This window comes from Bactrocera dorsalis, chromosome 4, assembly GCF_023373825.1.
Source record: "Bactrocera dorsalis isolate Fly_Bdor chromosome 4, ASM2337382v1, whole genome shotgun sequence".
Lineage (NCBI taxonomy): Eukaryota > Metazoa > Arthropoda > Insecta > Diptera > Tephritidae > Bactrocera > Bactrocera dorsalis.
Window position 1 is genome coordinate 38,129,374 of NC_064306.1, and position 14,667 is coordinate 38,144,040.

The 14,667-nt window shown below is 36.9% G+C and overlaps 1 protein-coding gene across 4 annotated transcripts in view; it reads left to right on the forward strand.

Annotated features, from left to right (window-relative positions):
• The window catches only part of LOC105222638 (ADP-ribosylation factor-like protein 5B), a 38,001-nt gene extending 25,960 nt beyond the window's left edge, over positions 1-12,041 (forward strand). For all 4 annotated transcript variants that reach the window (XM_029548823.2, XM_011200030.4, XM_011200028.4 and 1 more), the window contains exons 3-6: positions 6,924-7,132; positions 7,208-7,333; positions 7,428-7,537; positions 10,230-12,041. In XM_029548823.2, coding sequence (XP_029404683.1) covers positions 6,924-7,132; positions 7,208-7,333; positions 7,428-7,537; positions 10,230-10,278 — 494 coding nt within the window. In that variant the 3' untranslated portion in view covers positions 10,279-12,041. The remainder of the gene's footprint in view (positions 1-6,923; positions 7,133-7,207; positions 7,334-7,427; positions 7,538-10,229) is intronic.
• The last annotated feature ends 2,626 nt before the right edge of the window (positions 12,042-14,667 follow it).

A 14,667-nucleotide genomic window follows, 5' to 3' on the forward strand; every position in this document is an offset into this window, starting at 1 on the left:
GCCCCAGGATCCTGGATTGCAGCCCCAGGATTTAGCAGCTAGTCGATCCTCTCTTGCAGCCCCAGGATGTAGCAGCTAGTCGATCCTCTCTTGCAGACCCAGGATTTACCAGCTAGTCGATCCTCTATTGCAGCCCTACGATTTAGCAGCTAGTCGATCCTCTCTTGCAGCGCCAGGATTTAGCAGCTAGTCGATCCTCTCTTGCAGACCCAGGTTTTAGCAGCTATTCGATCCTCTCCTGCACCCCCAGGTTTTAGCAGCTAATCGATCCTGGATTGCAGCGCCAGGTTTTAGCAGCTAGTCGATCCGCTCTTGCAGCGCCAGGATTTAGCAGCTATTCGATCCTTTCCTGCACCCCCAGGTTTTAGCAGCTAATCGATTCTGGCTTGTAGCTCCAGGGTTTAGCAGCTAGTCGATCCGCTCTTGCAGCGCCAGGATTTAGCAGCTAATAGATCCTCGCTTCCAGCCCTACGATTTAGCAGCTAGTCGATCCTCTCTTGCAGCGCCAGGATTTAGCAGCTAGTCAATCCTCTCTTGCAGCCCCAGGTTTTAGCAGCTGGTCGATCCTCTATTGCAGCCCAGGGTTTTAGCAGCTACTCGATCCTGGCATGCAGCCCCAGTATTTAGCAGCTACTCGATCCTGGCATGCAGCCCCAGGATTTAGCAGCTAGTCGATCCTCTCGTGAAGCCCCAGGTTTTAGCAGCTAGTCGATCCTGGCATGCAGCCCCAGGATTTAGCAGCTAGTCGATCCTCTCTTGCAGCCCCAGGATTTAGCAGCTAGTCGATCCTCTCTTGCAGTCCCAGTATGTAGCAGCTAGTCGATCCTGGCATGCAGCCCCAAGATTTAGCAGCTAGTCGATCATCCCTTGCAGTCCCAGTATGTAGCAGCTAGTCGATCCTGGCATGCAGCCTCAGGTTTTAGCAGCTGGTCGATCCTGGATTACAGCCCCCCCTCCTTATTGACCGTGTTTCATGATACATCAAGCCACGAATATTGAAAAAAAACAATGAGCATCAATTTAATTTTCGTGCGGCTTTGAGGTGTTTTTTTTTTAGTTTGGTTCCTTTTACGGTACTTTTTTTGAAAACAATTTAGCTTTATGGGGACTAGTCGGGCTCATCCAAATATCCACCAAAATCATTTGAACGGCTCGCTAGAGAAGTCGAGCTCTTTTGCCATCACTTGCACCATTTTTTCACTTGTTTAATATTTTCAGCAGTTGAAGAGGTCGAAGAACGTCCAGAACGAGGCATGTCTTCAACGATCTCTCGACCACTCGTAGGGTTGTGCTTTTTATATTAGGCCTAAAATCGAAATCTGCCCATTAGTTCGCCCAATAAACAGTTGTAACATCATCTACTGTTCGGTTGCCTTACAAATATGGCAATGACATTGATTTTTGAACACAAACTTGCACACTTCAAATATTTAACTAACTCAGTGCAGTTATTGACGTTTTGTCATTTGTTTCTCATTTTTTGTTGGATCATCGTTTTCCTTCATGCGGTTCATTGACAGTGACAATGATTGTTCGCTTTTTTCATAGTTTCGTTTATAGTTTCGATATACAGATGTGTATGTATGTATGTAAGTATGTGCACATGTTGTTTTATCTATATGAGGTTGGCGGTTACAAAATTAGTTATACAGCGTCAACAAATAGGGATGACGTGATTTTGACAGCTCGCGACGGGCATTTGTTTGTTTGTTTACGGATTTGCGTAAAATTTTAACAGTGTGTGCAGCAAGGTTTGCCATTTCGTCATGGCAAGTTTCACTTTGGTATAACGTTTGGAAATAATACAAGATTATTACGCGAATTTATGTTGTCCGGTGGCTCATTTCCTCAGCCCAATTCTGGCTTAACGTCTTCGTCAGCAAATAAAGTTGTCGCTATTGGGTCAAATCCTCGTGTAGTTCAGGAAACGGTAATGTCTTCCTACTGGATGAAAACGCTCCAGCTCTGAAAGCAGTACCCGCCAGGATTTCCCTGAAAGGAACGCCTCCACTCCGTTGGAAAGTCCAGGTGGAGAAGGACCTGTCTACTCCAATTGGCGTCAAACAGCGAAAAAAAAGATCAGTTGGCGTTAACTCGGCTATAAGTCTGTTATGGGTGTATACTCCAATAAAGTAGAAGAATTCACGAGGAAATTTTTCAGATCGGATCACTATAGCATTTAGCTGTCATACATAACAATTAAGTTCGGTAAAGTAAACGACTATCATAGTAATTTTAATATTTATTTTATCTAAAGAAATTGAAATTGCCAGCGTCAACCGACTTTGAACACAAAAATAATAACAGAAGGAATCATTAACCCATGAACCAGCAAATTACCAAACCAGACGATGTGTTACATGCAAGCACGCTCAGCATACTGGTACTCCTACCCACATATTTTTATATGTATTTATAGGGTATATACAATGTATATTATACATATGTATTTACTTCCATATGCATGATCACATTGTGACACAATTATATTGCTACACTTGAATACTAATAGGCAGCTGTTGAAACCACAAAAATGTGTAGCAACACAAGCTTTAATTGCTCTAAGGCTTACAATGGAAACATCGCGTTATTGTTAAACCCGACAGCACGCTCGATTACTGTAACTCTTGACAGAGCTTGGTGCGTAGGTTAATTCATTCAATGCGCTAATTGTGAGCGCCATGCAACCTCTTCCAAATTGAAATCCATATTTATATGCGCGCATATTCTGTACAATAAGTGCCTGGAATTTTTTTATTTACTTTACTTTTACCTCATTTTGCTTATCACTTGACATTGTCATAACTTAATTGGTTAGACCAATCTAGTACCATCAAGAAAATCATAATTTGCTGGGTTGTTCCAACAAGACAATGCACCATGTCACAAGTCAATGGAAACGATGGCAAAAAGCCATGAATTGGGCTTCGAACTGCTCTCGCATCCACCATATTTTCCAGATCTGGCCCCCAAAAACTATTTTCTGTTCTAAGATCTCAAGAGAATGCTCGCTGGCGGAGAAATTTTAGTTCAATGAAGAAGTGATCGTCGAAGTTGAGATCTATTTTGAAGCAAAGGACAGTGTTTTTCGTCGATACGTGACAGTGGTCCAACCAAGGGTCATCTGAGTGGACTGCACCCGATGAACCCGCATCAAAGTGTGAAAAACGCAACTGTCTGATAGCAAGGTTATGGCGTCTGTATTTTGGGATGCGCACGGAATAATTTTTATTGATTACCTTGAAGAAAAGGCCTATCAACAGCGACTATACATTTCCGCATCCACCATATTCTCCAGATCTGGCCTCCAACTCAAAAGAATGCTTGTTGAGAAGAAATTTTTCTACTGTTACAATTTTTATTTTCTCATACTAAAAGCTCAATATATCCATCCTCAATGAACAATTGCACCGTTTTCGCCGCATTGAAGAATTCTGGGTACTTTTTGCGCAGACAGTATGCATGCGTGCTAGTTGACAAACGTTTGGGCTGCGTGCTTCTTCGCCTAGCGTTGATGACTGACGCATTCTCTCTTTGTGGATTTGCCTATTACAATGACACTACACTTCAATTCCCATTTGTGCTGTTTTAATAAAACGCACTTTTACCCACATCGTTGTCGGCGTTTGTATTTCATTTAAATGAATGTGTTGTTGTATTGTGAACTGTGATGAACTACATATGTATTTGTCCATTAGAATCTCAAGGGAGTGCACTTGAATGTATATTTTATCGCTACTGTGGCGAGCTATGGTTCGAAGTACTGCGGCTTGCTTGTACATCTTTTTTGACAATAATTAGTTTTCATTTGCTGTAAATTATATGTATACGGTAGTTTTTTTAAGTTCCATGTTGATGTTAGGGAGCATTATTTTATTAACAAATAATGGTTATTTGAGTGGAACCAATAGCTTTTTAATCAGATAGTGAAATTTTGACTACATTACTTCGCTCTATCCGAGAAATTATAGACAACTTTAGCGTTTGCGATAAGCTCGATTATAAGATCTAGTTAGCAAGAAAGCTTTGAACTATGTCGCGCTCAAAGAGAAGATTATAGTACATCTTTGCAGATATTTTCATCTCACTGATCTTGAAATTTTGTCAATCAAAAGTTGCCTTCTAAAAGTCTTCCATGGCTTTTTTGCTTTGGACGACGACCTCTTGTGTTTGAGGTACCTAACTCTACGCGCTGGGTAAGACCACAACTAGCAAAACCCCCGCACACTCTTTCCACTACGAAAACAGGGTGTCATCGACGCGAAGAAAGGTGACATCCTCGCTCTTACGACCCCGGCAGATCCTAATCCTATGGTATTGAGGAGTAAACCATAATTTGAATAAAATTATGATCACTAAATCCCTACCCTCATTCATTCAGTAGTATATTCATAAAAGGAGATAGGGTTGGACATGACAGTCAACCTGAAGTTGCTACATTAAGTGGTTCTCCTTCCGAGAGCGAACAGATAGCCCGTCACTGGCTGCTATCGGTGTATGGATTTCGACGGAGTGGCTGAGTGTAGAGCTAAATCAGATGTCTGTCAGAGGTGCGGCCAGGAAGGCCACAGAGTTGCGAGTTTTTTCAATGCACGCCTTTGCCGCAACTGTGCATTTAAGGGTAGACCATCTGAGCATCTTATGATGTCAGCTGTCTGCCCTATTTACTGTGGCATTGTTGAGCGCGTTCTCGCCAGACTCTGATGGGAGGCATTGAGCGAATGGCTAGTGCCTAACAGCCTAGTTAAAATAAAGTAGGAGGTCTGGAGGAGCTTTGTCAGTCAGATTAGTAACGATCCCTGGGATCAGGTCTATACGATCTGCCGTTGTCGTAAAAGGGGGAGTGTCACCGACGCGAAGAGAGGTGGCATCCCCCCTTTTACGGCAACGTGTGGGTGTGTGAGGTTCTGCTAGTTGCTGTCTTTCCCAGGTCGGAGGTACAGACACCTTAAGCACAAGAGGACTTGAAGGTATGCCTTTGGCCTTGTCTGAACGGTCCCCAGGTCTTGACGGTTTGAGGGGAGAATTGTACAAAGGCTTGTGGAAATTCATTCCGTAATATCTGGAGGCCGTTTATAATAAGTCCGTCTGGAAGGGATACTTTCCTCGCGAGCAAAAAAACGCTAAGGTCGTTCCTCTCATGAAGTCCCCCGATAAGATCAGGAGCGATCATCGTTCTTATTGGGCATCATCCCCCTTTCAGTGCTGAAAAAAGTTAAGGTGGGTATGTGGTCCGATAGGCAGTATGGGTACAGGCAAGGATGTAGTGTAGAGGATGCATGGTTTTATGTTGTTAGAATGTTGTCAGGGAGAACATCAAGGCGGCATTTGATTATCTTAGCTGAAATCGAGTGGTGCAACAACTGAAGGAGATTGGCTGTACGGAAACTACTCTTTGGCGGAGTTACTTTTCGGACAGTAAGGCCTCTCTAGTCGGCATGAATAGGGGTGTGGAGATCGGATGTGGAGCTCTGTATTTGTAACGGGTGATTTTTTTGAGGTTAGGATTTTCATGCATTAGTATTTGACAGATCACGTGGGATTTCAGACATGGTGTCAAAGAGAAAGATGCTCAGTATGCTTTGACATTTCATCATGAATAGACTTACTAACGAGCAACGCTTGCAAATCATTGAATTTTATTACCAAAATCAGTGTTCGGTTCGAAATGTGTTTCGCGCGCGTGTTTTGTTCAGCGATGAGGCTCATTTCTGGTTGAATGGCTACGTAAATAAGCAAAATTGCCGCATTTGGGGTGAGGAGCAACCAGAAGCCGTTCAAGAACTGCCCATGCATCCCGAAAAATGCACTGTTTGGTGTGGTTTGTACGCTGGTGGAATCATTGGACCGTATTTTTTCAAAGATGCTGTTGGACGCAACGTTACGGTGAATGGCGATCGCTATCGTTCGATGCTAACAAACTTTTTGTTGCCAAAAATGGAAGAACTGAACTTGGTTGACATGTGGTTTCAACAAGATGGCGCTACATGCCACACAGCTCGCGATTCTATGGCCATTTTGAGGGAAAACTTCGGACAACAATTCATCTCAAGAAATGGACCCGTAAGTTGGCCACCAAGATCATGCGATTTAACGCCTTTAGACTATTTTTTGTGGGGCTACGTCAAGTCTAAAGTCTACAGAAATAAGGCAGCAACTATTCCAGCTTTGGAAGACAACATTTCCGAAGAAATTCGGGCTATTCCGGCCGAAATGCTCGAAAAAGTTGCCCAAAATTGGACTTTCCGAATGGACCACCTAAGACGCAGCCGCGGTCAACATTTAAATGAAATTATCTTCAAAAAGTAAATGTCATGAACCAATCTAACGTTTCAAATAAAGAACCGATGAGATTTGCAAATTTTATGCGTTTTTTTTTTTTTTAAAAGTTATATAGCTCTTAAAAATCACCCTTTACTTCATCGTAATATAAATTTTAATACCTAAAAGATTTTTACAAAAATACACCGACAGTGCTCCTTTGATTTACTTTGTTTATTGAAAGCTTGAGTTTTAAATATTTGTTTTTGTATTTCAAAGTTGTCTCAATAAATGTAGGAAAATTTTTACTAAAGCCTTGTGCAAATAATAGTAAGTACTTTCCGTAAAAAATCGTGTAAAATCTTGAGATAAATATCACAGCTATACAACACTACTAAACTTCAACCGTTATTGATAATACGACTTTTTTATTGCGCTTGACTTCCCGAGGAAAGCACACACATTCATTACACAATTAGCAACTTAAAATATTGCCCCCTTATCGCGACGAAAGCAAAACATGATAATTATTGTAGTAAAAATTGTTTATGAACAGCCGTGTGTGAAATATTGATAATAATCAAGCTTGCTAGCAACCATTTGCTGATTGTTATTGAAAGTAATTTTTAATTTCCATTTTCCTTTTTATCTTTTGTTCGCAGAGCACAAATTAGTGATGGTTGGCTTGGATAATGCTGGCAAAACCACAATACTCTATCAATTCCTTATGAATGAAGTCGTACACACCAGCCCCACAATCGGCTCCAACGTGGAGGAGGTGGTGTGGCGGAATATACACTTTCTGGTGTGGGACCTGGGCGGACAGCAGAGTTTGCGCGCCGCCTGGAGCACTTATTATACAAACACAGAGGTATGAGCTAAGTGAAATTTTAACGCACAAAAAAGTTGCCAATTCATCGGCATATCCGTTTTCATTGTTTCGCAGTTTATTATTATGGTCATCGATTCGACGGATCGCGAACGCTTGGCGGTTACGCGCGAGGAACTGTATCGTATGCTGCAGCATGAAGACCTGTGCAAAGCCAGTCTATTAGTTTATGCAAATAAACAGGTTTGTATACATACATACATATTTATTTATTTATATATGTAAATGGGAATTTTTGATTTATATTTAAATTACTTTTTATTCACTTTTTATGCAGGATCTCAAGGGTGCTATGTCAGCTGCGGAAATTTCACGTCAATTGGATTTAACCTCGATTAAGAAACATCAATGGCATATACAGGCGTGTTGCGCGCTCACCGGCGAGGGGTATGCATATAGTACAACACAAAGAACATAAACAAACATGATTTTTGTTATTATTTGTTTAAGCGTTTTTGGAGGTGTTGACGTATTACGCGAATTATAAGCATTTGTCTATTTACGTAATCGTGACGTTTTCGGTTTGTTTTGGTTTTATTAAAAAACGGTGTGTGTAAATATCAGCTCCAACTTTTTTTTTTACTTTGAAACTTGAGTAGCACACTTAAGCACTTATTATGGCCGCTTATGACGAACGTAACGAAATATGCGTATTTGTTAATAGATTTGTGTTGAGAAAAGTACAAATAAATCTTTCTTTTCATGCGCTTTCATAAGCGTGTTCGGACCTCTTAGAGTTTAGAAGTGCTTAGTATATTTTTAACCGCTTTTGTTATCTCACTGATGAGAGCGTTATGATGTGAAGTGCCTTATTATTAGATTTGCACATTTCAAGTGCATATTTTTGAGGCTTTGAGATAAATTAAATTAAAGTTTTATTTCTGAAAAATTTATATATTTATAGCTACAATAGTTTGTGTCCAGAAAAATGTATTTAACTGTGATTTTATTCTTGGATTACGGGAAATAATCTTTTTAATAAAATTGTCCATTAGCATTAATATTTTAAAAATATATTAAAAACAAAATAAAAAAGAAAAATTGTAATGAAGCAGGGTAGTAATTTTTTTCATTAAAACATTTGACTTAAAATTTAAGTTTTAGTTCCAAAATCAAAATTAAAAACTGGTAAAATGTAAATCACTTGGCTGTGTTTGTCGGCCACTGCTCTAGATGATAGCTCTAGGGCGAGCTCTAGTACGAAATGGTACAATACGAAGTAAACCAGCGAATGTAAATTCAAAAACAGCTTTTTTTTTTAATTTTCAGTTTTAATATTGGAAATACATTGTTTTTTCAAACCAGCATTTTAGATTTAAAATTTTCAAAACGTCATTAGCGAATAAATGTTATTTCAAAAACAGTTTTTTTTTAATTTTCCATTTTAATATTTGGAAAAATTTTTCTAACTGGCATTTGTGATTTAAAATGTATTTTTAATTTTTCAAAACGATTTTCGGTATTGAAAATTTTAAAATTTTTTTTAATTAATATTTTTGAAATTACAAAATAAAAAATTTAATTTAAATGGTAATTAAAGTATTTTTAATGCATTATTTGCAACCTTGTACTGAACCATCTCTGCGTGCATAGTTACTCTTTTTAAAGATTCGCGTTTGAAATATTTCATAATTAATATTGTAGACTTTCAAAATAATTGTAATATATTAATACGCTTATTTAATGCTAGGCATGATATGAGCTATTGGGTGTAATATATGTCTGTATGTCTCAATTTACTCTAACTTTTGTGGATGATGAAAAACGTTTCAAAAAAGTGTATACCGATTTATACAAGGTGTGTTCCAAAGTAAACTTTGGACTTAAAAAAAAAGAGAATAAATGGTTTTTTTCGGCGAAATCAATCTATTTTATTCAAAATAGTCTAGTTCTGCTTCAATACAGCTTTTTGCACGGTCCAAAAGCATGTCGAACGAGTAGCTCGTTGGCCGGTATGGCCGCCAGTATGCCAGTGCAACCCTTTAGAATGGTCTCTACGTCTGCATAACGCCTTCCCTTCATGGACAAATGCATTTTTCCGAAAAGGAAAAAGTCGCATGGTGCCATATCAGGTGAATACTGAATAATGGTTAAAATGTGATTTTTTGGTCGAATAATCGTCCTTTGAATGTAGAATTCTGAGCAATTTTTGGTCGTCAGTCAAATTGTGCGTAACAAACCGTGCCCCCATCTTTCGTAAGTCAAAATGTTCGGTCAAAATGCGATAAATCGATGTTTGGGAGATGTTCAATTCCATTTCCATGAATTTCAATAATAATTTCGGCTGATTTTTGATGAACTCACGCACAGTTTCGATGGATTTTCCGGAGGTCACGGATTTTGATTGGCCTACATGTTGATCGTCATTTATGTCCCCACGACTACTTTGAAAACGTTCAAACCACTCTGCTACGGGATAAGCAATCATTGCCATAAACTTGTTTCGTTAATTGAAATGTTTCGGTAAAAGTTTTACCAATTTTAAAACAAAACTTAATGTTGGCTCTTTGTTCGAAGCTCATTTTCGCACCGATAACACATACATACATACTGACACTTAAAACGGAATAACTTCTAATCGATGAAATGTCATGAAATGCTCATTGGACAATCGATAAAGATAGCCAACCAAAACTCCAATACATTGAAAGAGTTACCGCAGAAACCAACACGTACACCGTTAAACTCATAAGGCCTTTCCGTAAGAAAAGGATGAACGACCCCTTAATAAGTTTTTCCTCAAATTTTTATAAGATAAATTAATTATTATTATGGGTCTCACATACACAAAAGTTTCGGTTAGATTTGTCAATTCGGCCTGACGAAACGCATAGAAACTTTATTTGAAACCTTTGGTAGCGCTTATGGCAATTATCAGTGGTGGCTTGAAGTGCAGTATTTCTGCAGTAAGCCGACTTTACTACTTCGTCAACACTTCAAAAATCATTAGCTGTTAATGTATTTTGCTACTTAATATATTCATATCTATTTGTTGAATATTTAATATACATACATATAAAGATTTCTGTATTCATGTATATCCATAAAAAATAAATAATCGTCTTTTTCTTGTTACCAGGCTTTATCAGGGGCTCGAGTGGATCGTGCAGCGCATCAAAAAGAAATGACAGACGTCAAATATGGACTGCGATAGTATATAGCTAATTAAATAATACAATTTTATATATGTATGTATGTAAAGAATCTTTATGCTAACAAAATGTAAAAAAAATACTATGAGAAAATAGAAAATAACAAAACAAAAAAAAAAAGGAAAATTCAACATACATTATATAAAAGCGCATAGGTTAATATAATTTTTTTTTTGCAATAAGTTTATATAAAAAAGTTAATATAACTGTTTGTATATTAAAAATAAAGTTTTTGTGAGCGTAGCCTTAACTATTTGTAGGTTGCAAGCAGACAGCGTTGCATAAAGTTTAACGGAAATTCATAACGAAACACGCTTTAGCAGCGCGTGACTGCGCTGCAAGCGCTAAGTTTAGTTTAAGTAATGTCTATACACATTTAAGTTGCTAAACATATGTATGTATGTATATGTATACCAATTGTTACCAATTTGTGCGTTAGATTAGATTTTCGAAATTCGCGCTTCGCAAATTATAGTTTATAATTACATTTTGGATGCTTAACATAATTTTAATAATTTTATAAATTTCATTTTGATTAAAAATAATATTAAAAATTTTACAAAATTCATTTTGAGATTTTTTCCTCTTTTTAATTGTTAACAATTCACCGGCAAACTGATTATATTTAATGAATGAGTGATTTAGTGCTGAATACAATGCGGCAGCTATTATAGAAAATGTATAAAATCCCTATACGCATGCATGTATGTGTACAAAAACAACAAATTATGTAGCGGCACGTCTGTTAAACGAACAGTAGAACAGTTGTAACGGTTCTTAGTGAGGCGTGTTTGATTTATAAAGCGTTTGCATGTATTGTATTTAAAGAAAATTGAATCTTCCATTAAATAATCATAAACATTATGTTAAATATTGATATAGTATATATCTATAAATATAAATAAATATGTGTAAGTGTAGTAACACTAAACTGAGCGTGTGCACAACGCACTTGTTACAATTACACAAACGTACATATATACATATATATTTTTCAATAATTGTGTAGCAGCAGTGTTGAACGACTAATTTGCCTACATACAAACATACATAGCGTCACCTAAAATGCAAAACAACGCAACGTCCAAAATCGAAATTGAGTTTTTTTATTGTTTACGATTCATAACATAAATGTAGCTTTAAATTTTCAGCTTTTTGGTCAGATATAACCAATATATAACCGTTTTATAACCACTATATAACCGTTTTATAACCATCTTATAACCCATATATAACTGTTTCTTAACCAAAACTCAAATTTTGTTTCAATATGAGTGGTTTCGATTACATCGTTTTTTCTACGCCTGCCAACTTATGAATGTCCCGTTATTTTGCATTTTAGTTGACGTTATGTATTTACCGTAATAAACCAGCATTCTACCTACACTTGCTGTGTTTAGCAAAGCAGTAATAGTAACGAAAAAGTAATCAATAGTGAGCGCTTATTAAACGAAATTGTATATTTCAAAGAATATTTCTAAAGCAACGAAGTAAGAGATGCTCACTTGCTTGCTCTTGGCCACCGTGTAGTAACTTTATGTATAGTCTTTTACATAGGGAAACAGTGAGATTTACTTAGCACAGAGATGTCATTTGCCAAAATATAACAACAAATTAAAAATATAATTAAATGAAATCAATAAATAATATGTCTAATTGTAAGTAAGTTTAACCAAATTAAGCGATTTTTAAGAGAAAAGTTATGCTAACGCAATAAATAAAAACAAAAAATAATTTTAGCGATGTGTTTTCAATTGTTTGCGGTTAGAATGAAAAAAATACAAATTAAAATTATTATTGACAAGTTATTAAATATTTTTTGTTTATAATTTAAAATTTGTATACAAATCAAGTACAGGACCACTATTTGCACATACATAGCTGCCATACAAACTGAGCGATCAAAATCATGTCCTTGTATGGAAAACTTTTTTATTTGACGAGATATTTTCAAGAAACTTTGTACAGATTATTTTCCAAAGCAACAATAAAATCTACGAAGAAATGGTTCAGATCGGACCTCTATAGCATATAGCTGCCATACAAACTAAAAATTAAAATCATGTTCTTCTATAGAAAACTTTTCTATTTGACGAGATATCTTCACGAAATTTAACATGAATTATTGTCTAAGGTAACGGTACATTCTCCAGAGAAATCGTTTCGATCGGAGCTCTATAGCATATAGCTGCCATACAAACTGAAGGCTTAAAATCATGTTCTTCTATAGAAAACTTCTCTATTTGACGAGATATCGTCACGAAATTTGACATGAATTATTATCCAAGGTAATGGTACAGGCTGCAGAGAAATAGTTCGAATCGGAAATGGAAATATTAATCATTATGCCGGAGTAATCGCTTTTAATAGAATTATCCAAACCTTAGATTCATAGCCACAAAAAATTATTACCGGGTTTCATCAACATTTAGCATCGAGGGACTCGAAAATATATAGGTATCATCTACATTCTCTATCCGTAGCCTCTAAATAAGTATGCCGTTTACCATTCGTACGTAAGCACTCAAACTGTTGCAGTTTATTGCATTTCGGTTGGTAATGCAGTGCAGCCGAGCATATTGGGAATGCAACTGTACTTGCAGTGCAGAAAAAGCGAATATTCTAGTATAACAATCATCAAAATAATACTAAATAATTTGAAAAATGATTGTTTTTAATAAAAAAATAATTGGCAGATTATTAAATACTTTTATAAAGAACTGAGGATACCTGGATACAAAAACGATTTCCAGACGTTAAGCTCATTTTAAAATATCCAGACTTAATTGAAAAATTAAATTAAAATTAAACTTAATTTGAAAAACTAAATTTAAAATTTTATTAAAAATTCCAGTAATTCTTTTGTTAAATAAACCAGATAGAATGAAATAAAATATTAGGTAGATTTAGGTAGGGTATTAGATTTTGTTTTGGGTAGTAAGAAAAATAGTTTAAGCGAGCTATGGCCCATTCACATACAACTTTCGTCGTTTTGCTTGACAATCTATACCCTAACAACGAAGCAATGAAAGCGGTGGCTTTGTCAGAATGAAGGTTTTGCTTTTCTCCGTTGCTGCTCGTTAATAAAAATGGCAACTGATGCTTGGTAAAGCGTAAAAAGATGAGAGTTGCACAACATTTCGCCTCACCTTGCTCCGATTCGTACGTATCCTACAAAAACATACATATGTACATCGAACTTTTTTGTCAAAGCAAATGTCTGATAGGTTTAGCGAAAGCAAAAGTTCTATGTGAATCAACTATTACACAATAGTTCAAAATTCAAGAACTTGCTTATAAGTTGATCACAGAAACTGCTTGTCAAACTGGATTTTAAGTGACAGTCGTAACGTAGGTTGCTAACAACTTGATAATCAATCGAAGTATTCAAGATGTTGTCGTCAGAAAACCACTTGAAAGTTTGCAAAAATAAAGAAAAGATTGAGTGGAAAGGAAGAGATGAGTTGAGAAAAGAAATCTCGTTATTAGAAAACAACTTTAGTTTTATTATACTACTGTGATCTGTGATACTGTATTGAAAGGTGAATTTTCTATATTTCATCCCCTTAAAAGTAAGCCCCTCTTTGCTGAATAGCCAGAAGTTAGACGAAGGTAAATCAGGTGAATGCGGTGGTTACGGCATGATATTTGTTGAAAATGTGGCGAAATTATCACGAATAACCATAATATAGATGGTACATTATCGAACTTCTTTGTTCAATAAATTCAATGTTTCAATGGAAAGGGTTCAGTGGCTCGGTGCGCTGTGCATAACGGGAGCTTTAAGAACAACACCAACAGCGGCTATTGAACTGGCCTCCTATAGACCTCTTCACTGAAATCTGCGCAGCCAAATCGGTACGACTACTGGGTGCAGGAGAATTTACATAAAGAACCTTCAAGCATAACTCACACCGACTACATGAACACTTTTCAATTGGGAAAGAAGGTTCAGAGTAAACATCAAAAAAATGGTTGGCGTAAAGGTATGTAACGGGTGATTTTTTTGAGGTTAGGATTTTCATGCATTAGTATTTGACAGATCACGTGGGATTTCAGACATGGTGTCAAAGAGAAGGATGCTCAGTATGCTTTGACATTTCATCATGAATAGACTTACTAACGAGCAACGCTTGCAAATCATTGAATTTTATTACCAAAATCAGTGTTCGGTTCTTTTCTTTTTTATCGACAAATTTTGTTCAGCGATGAGGCTCATTTCTGGTTGAATGGCTACGTAAATAAGCAAAATTGCCGCATTTGGGGTGAAGAGCAACCAGAAGCCGTTCAAGAACTGCCCATGCATCCCGAAAAATGCACTGTTTGGTGTGGTTTGTACGCTGGTGGAATCATTGGACCGTATTT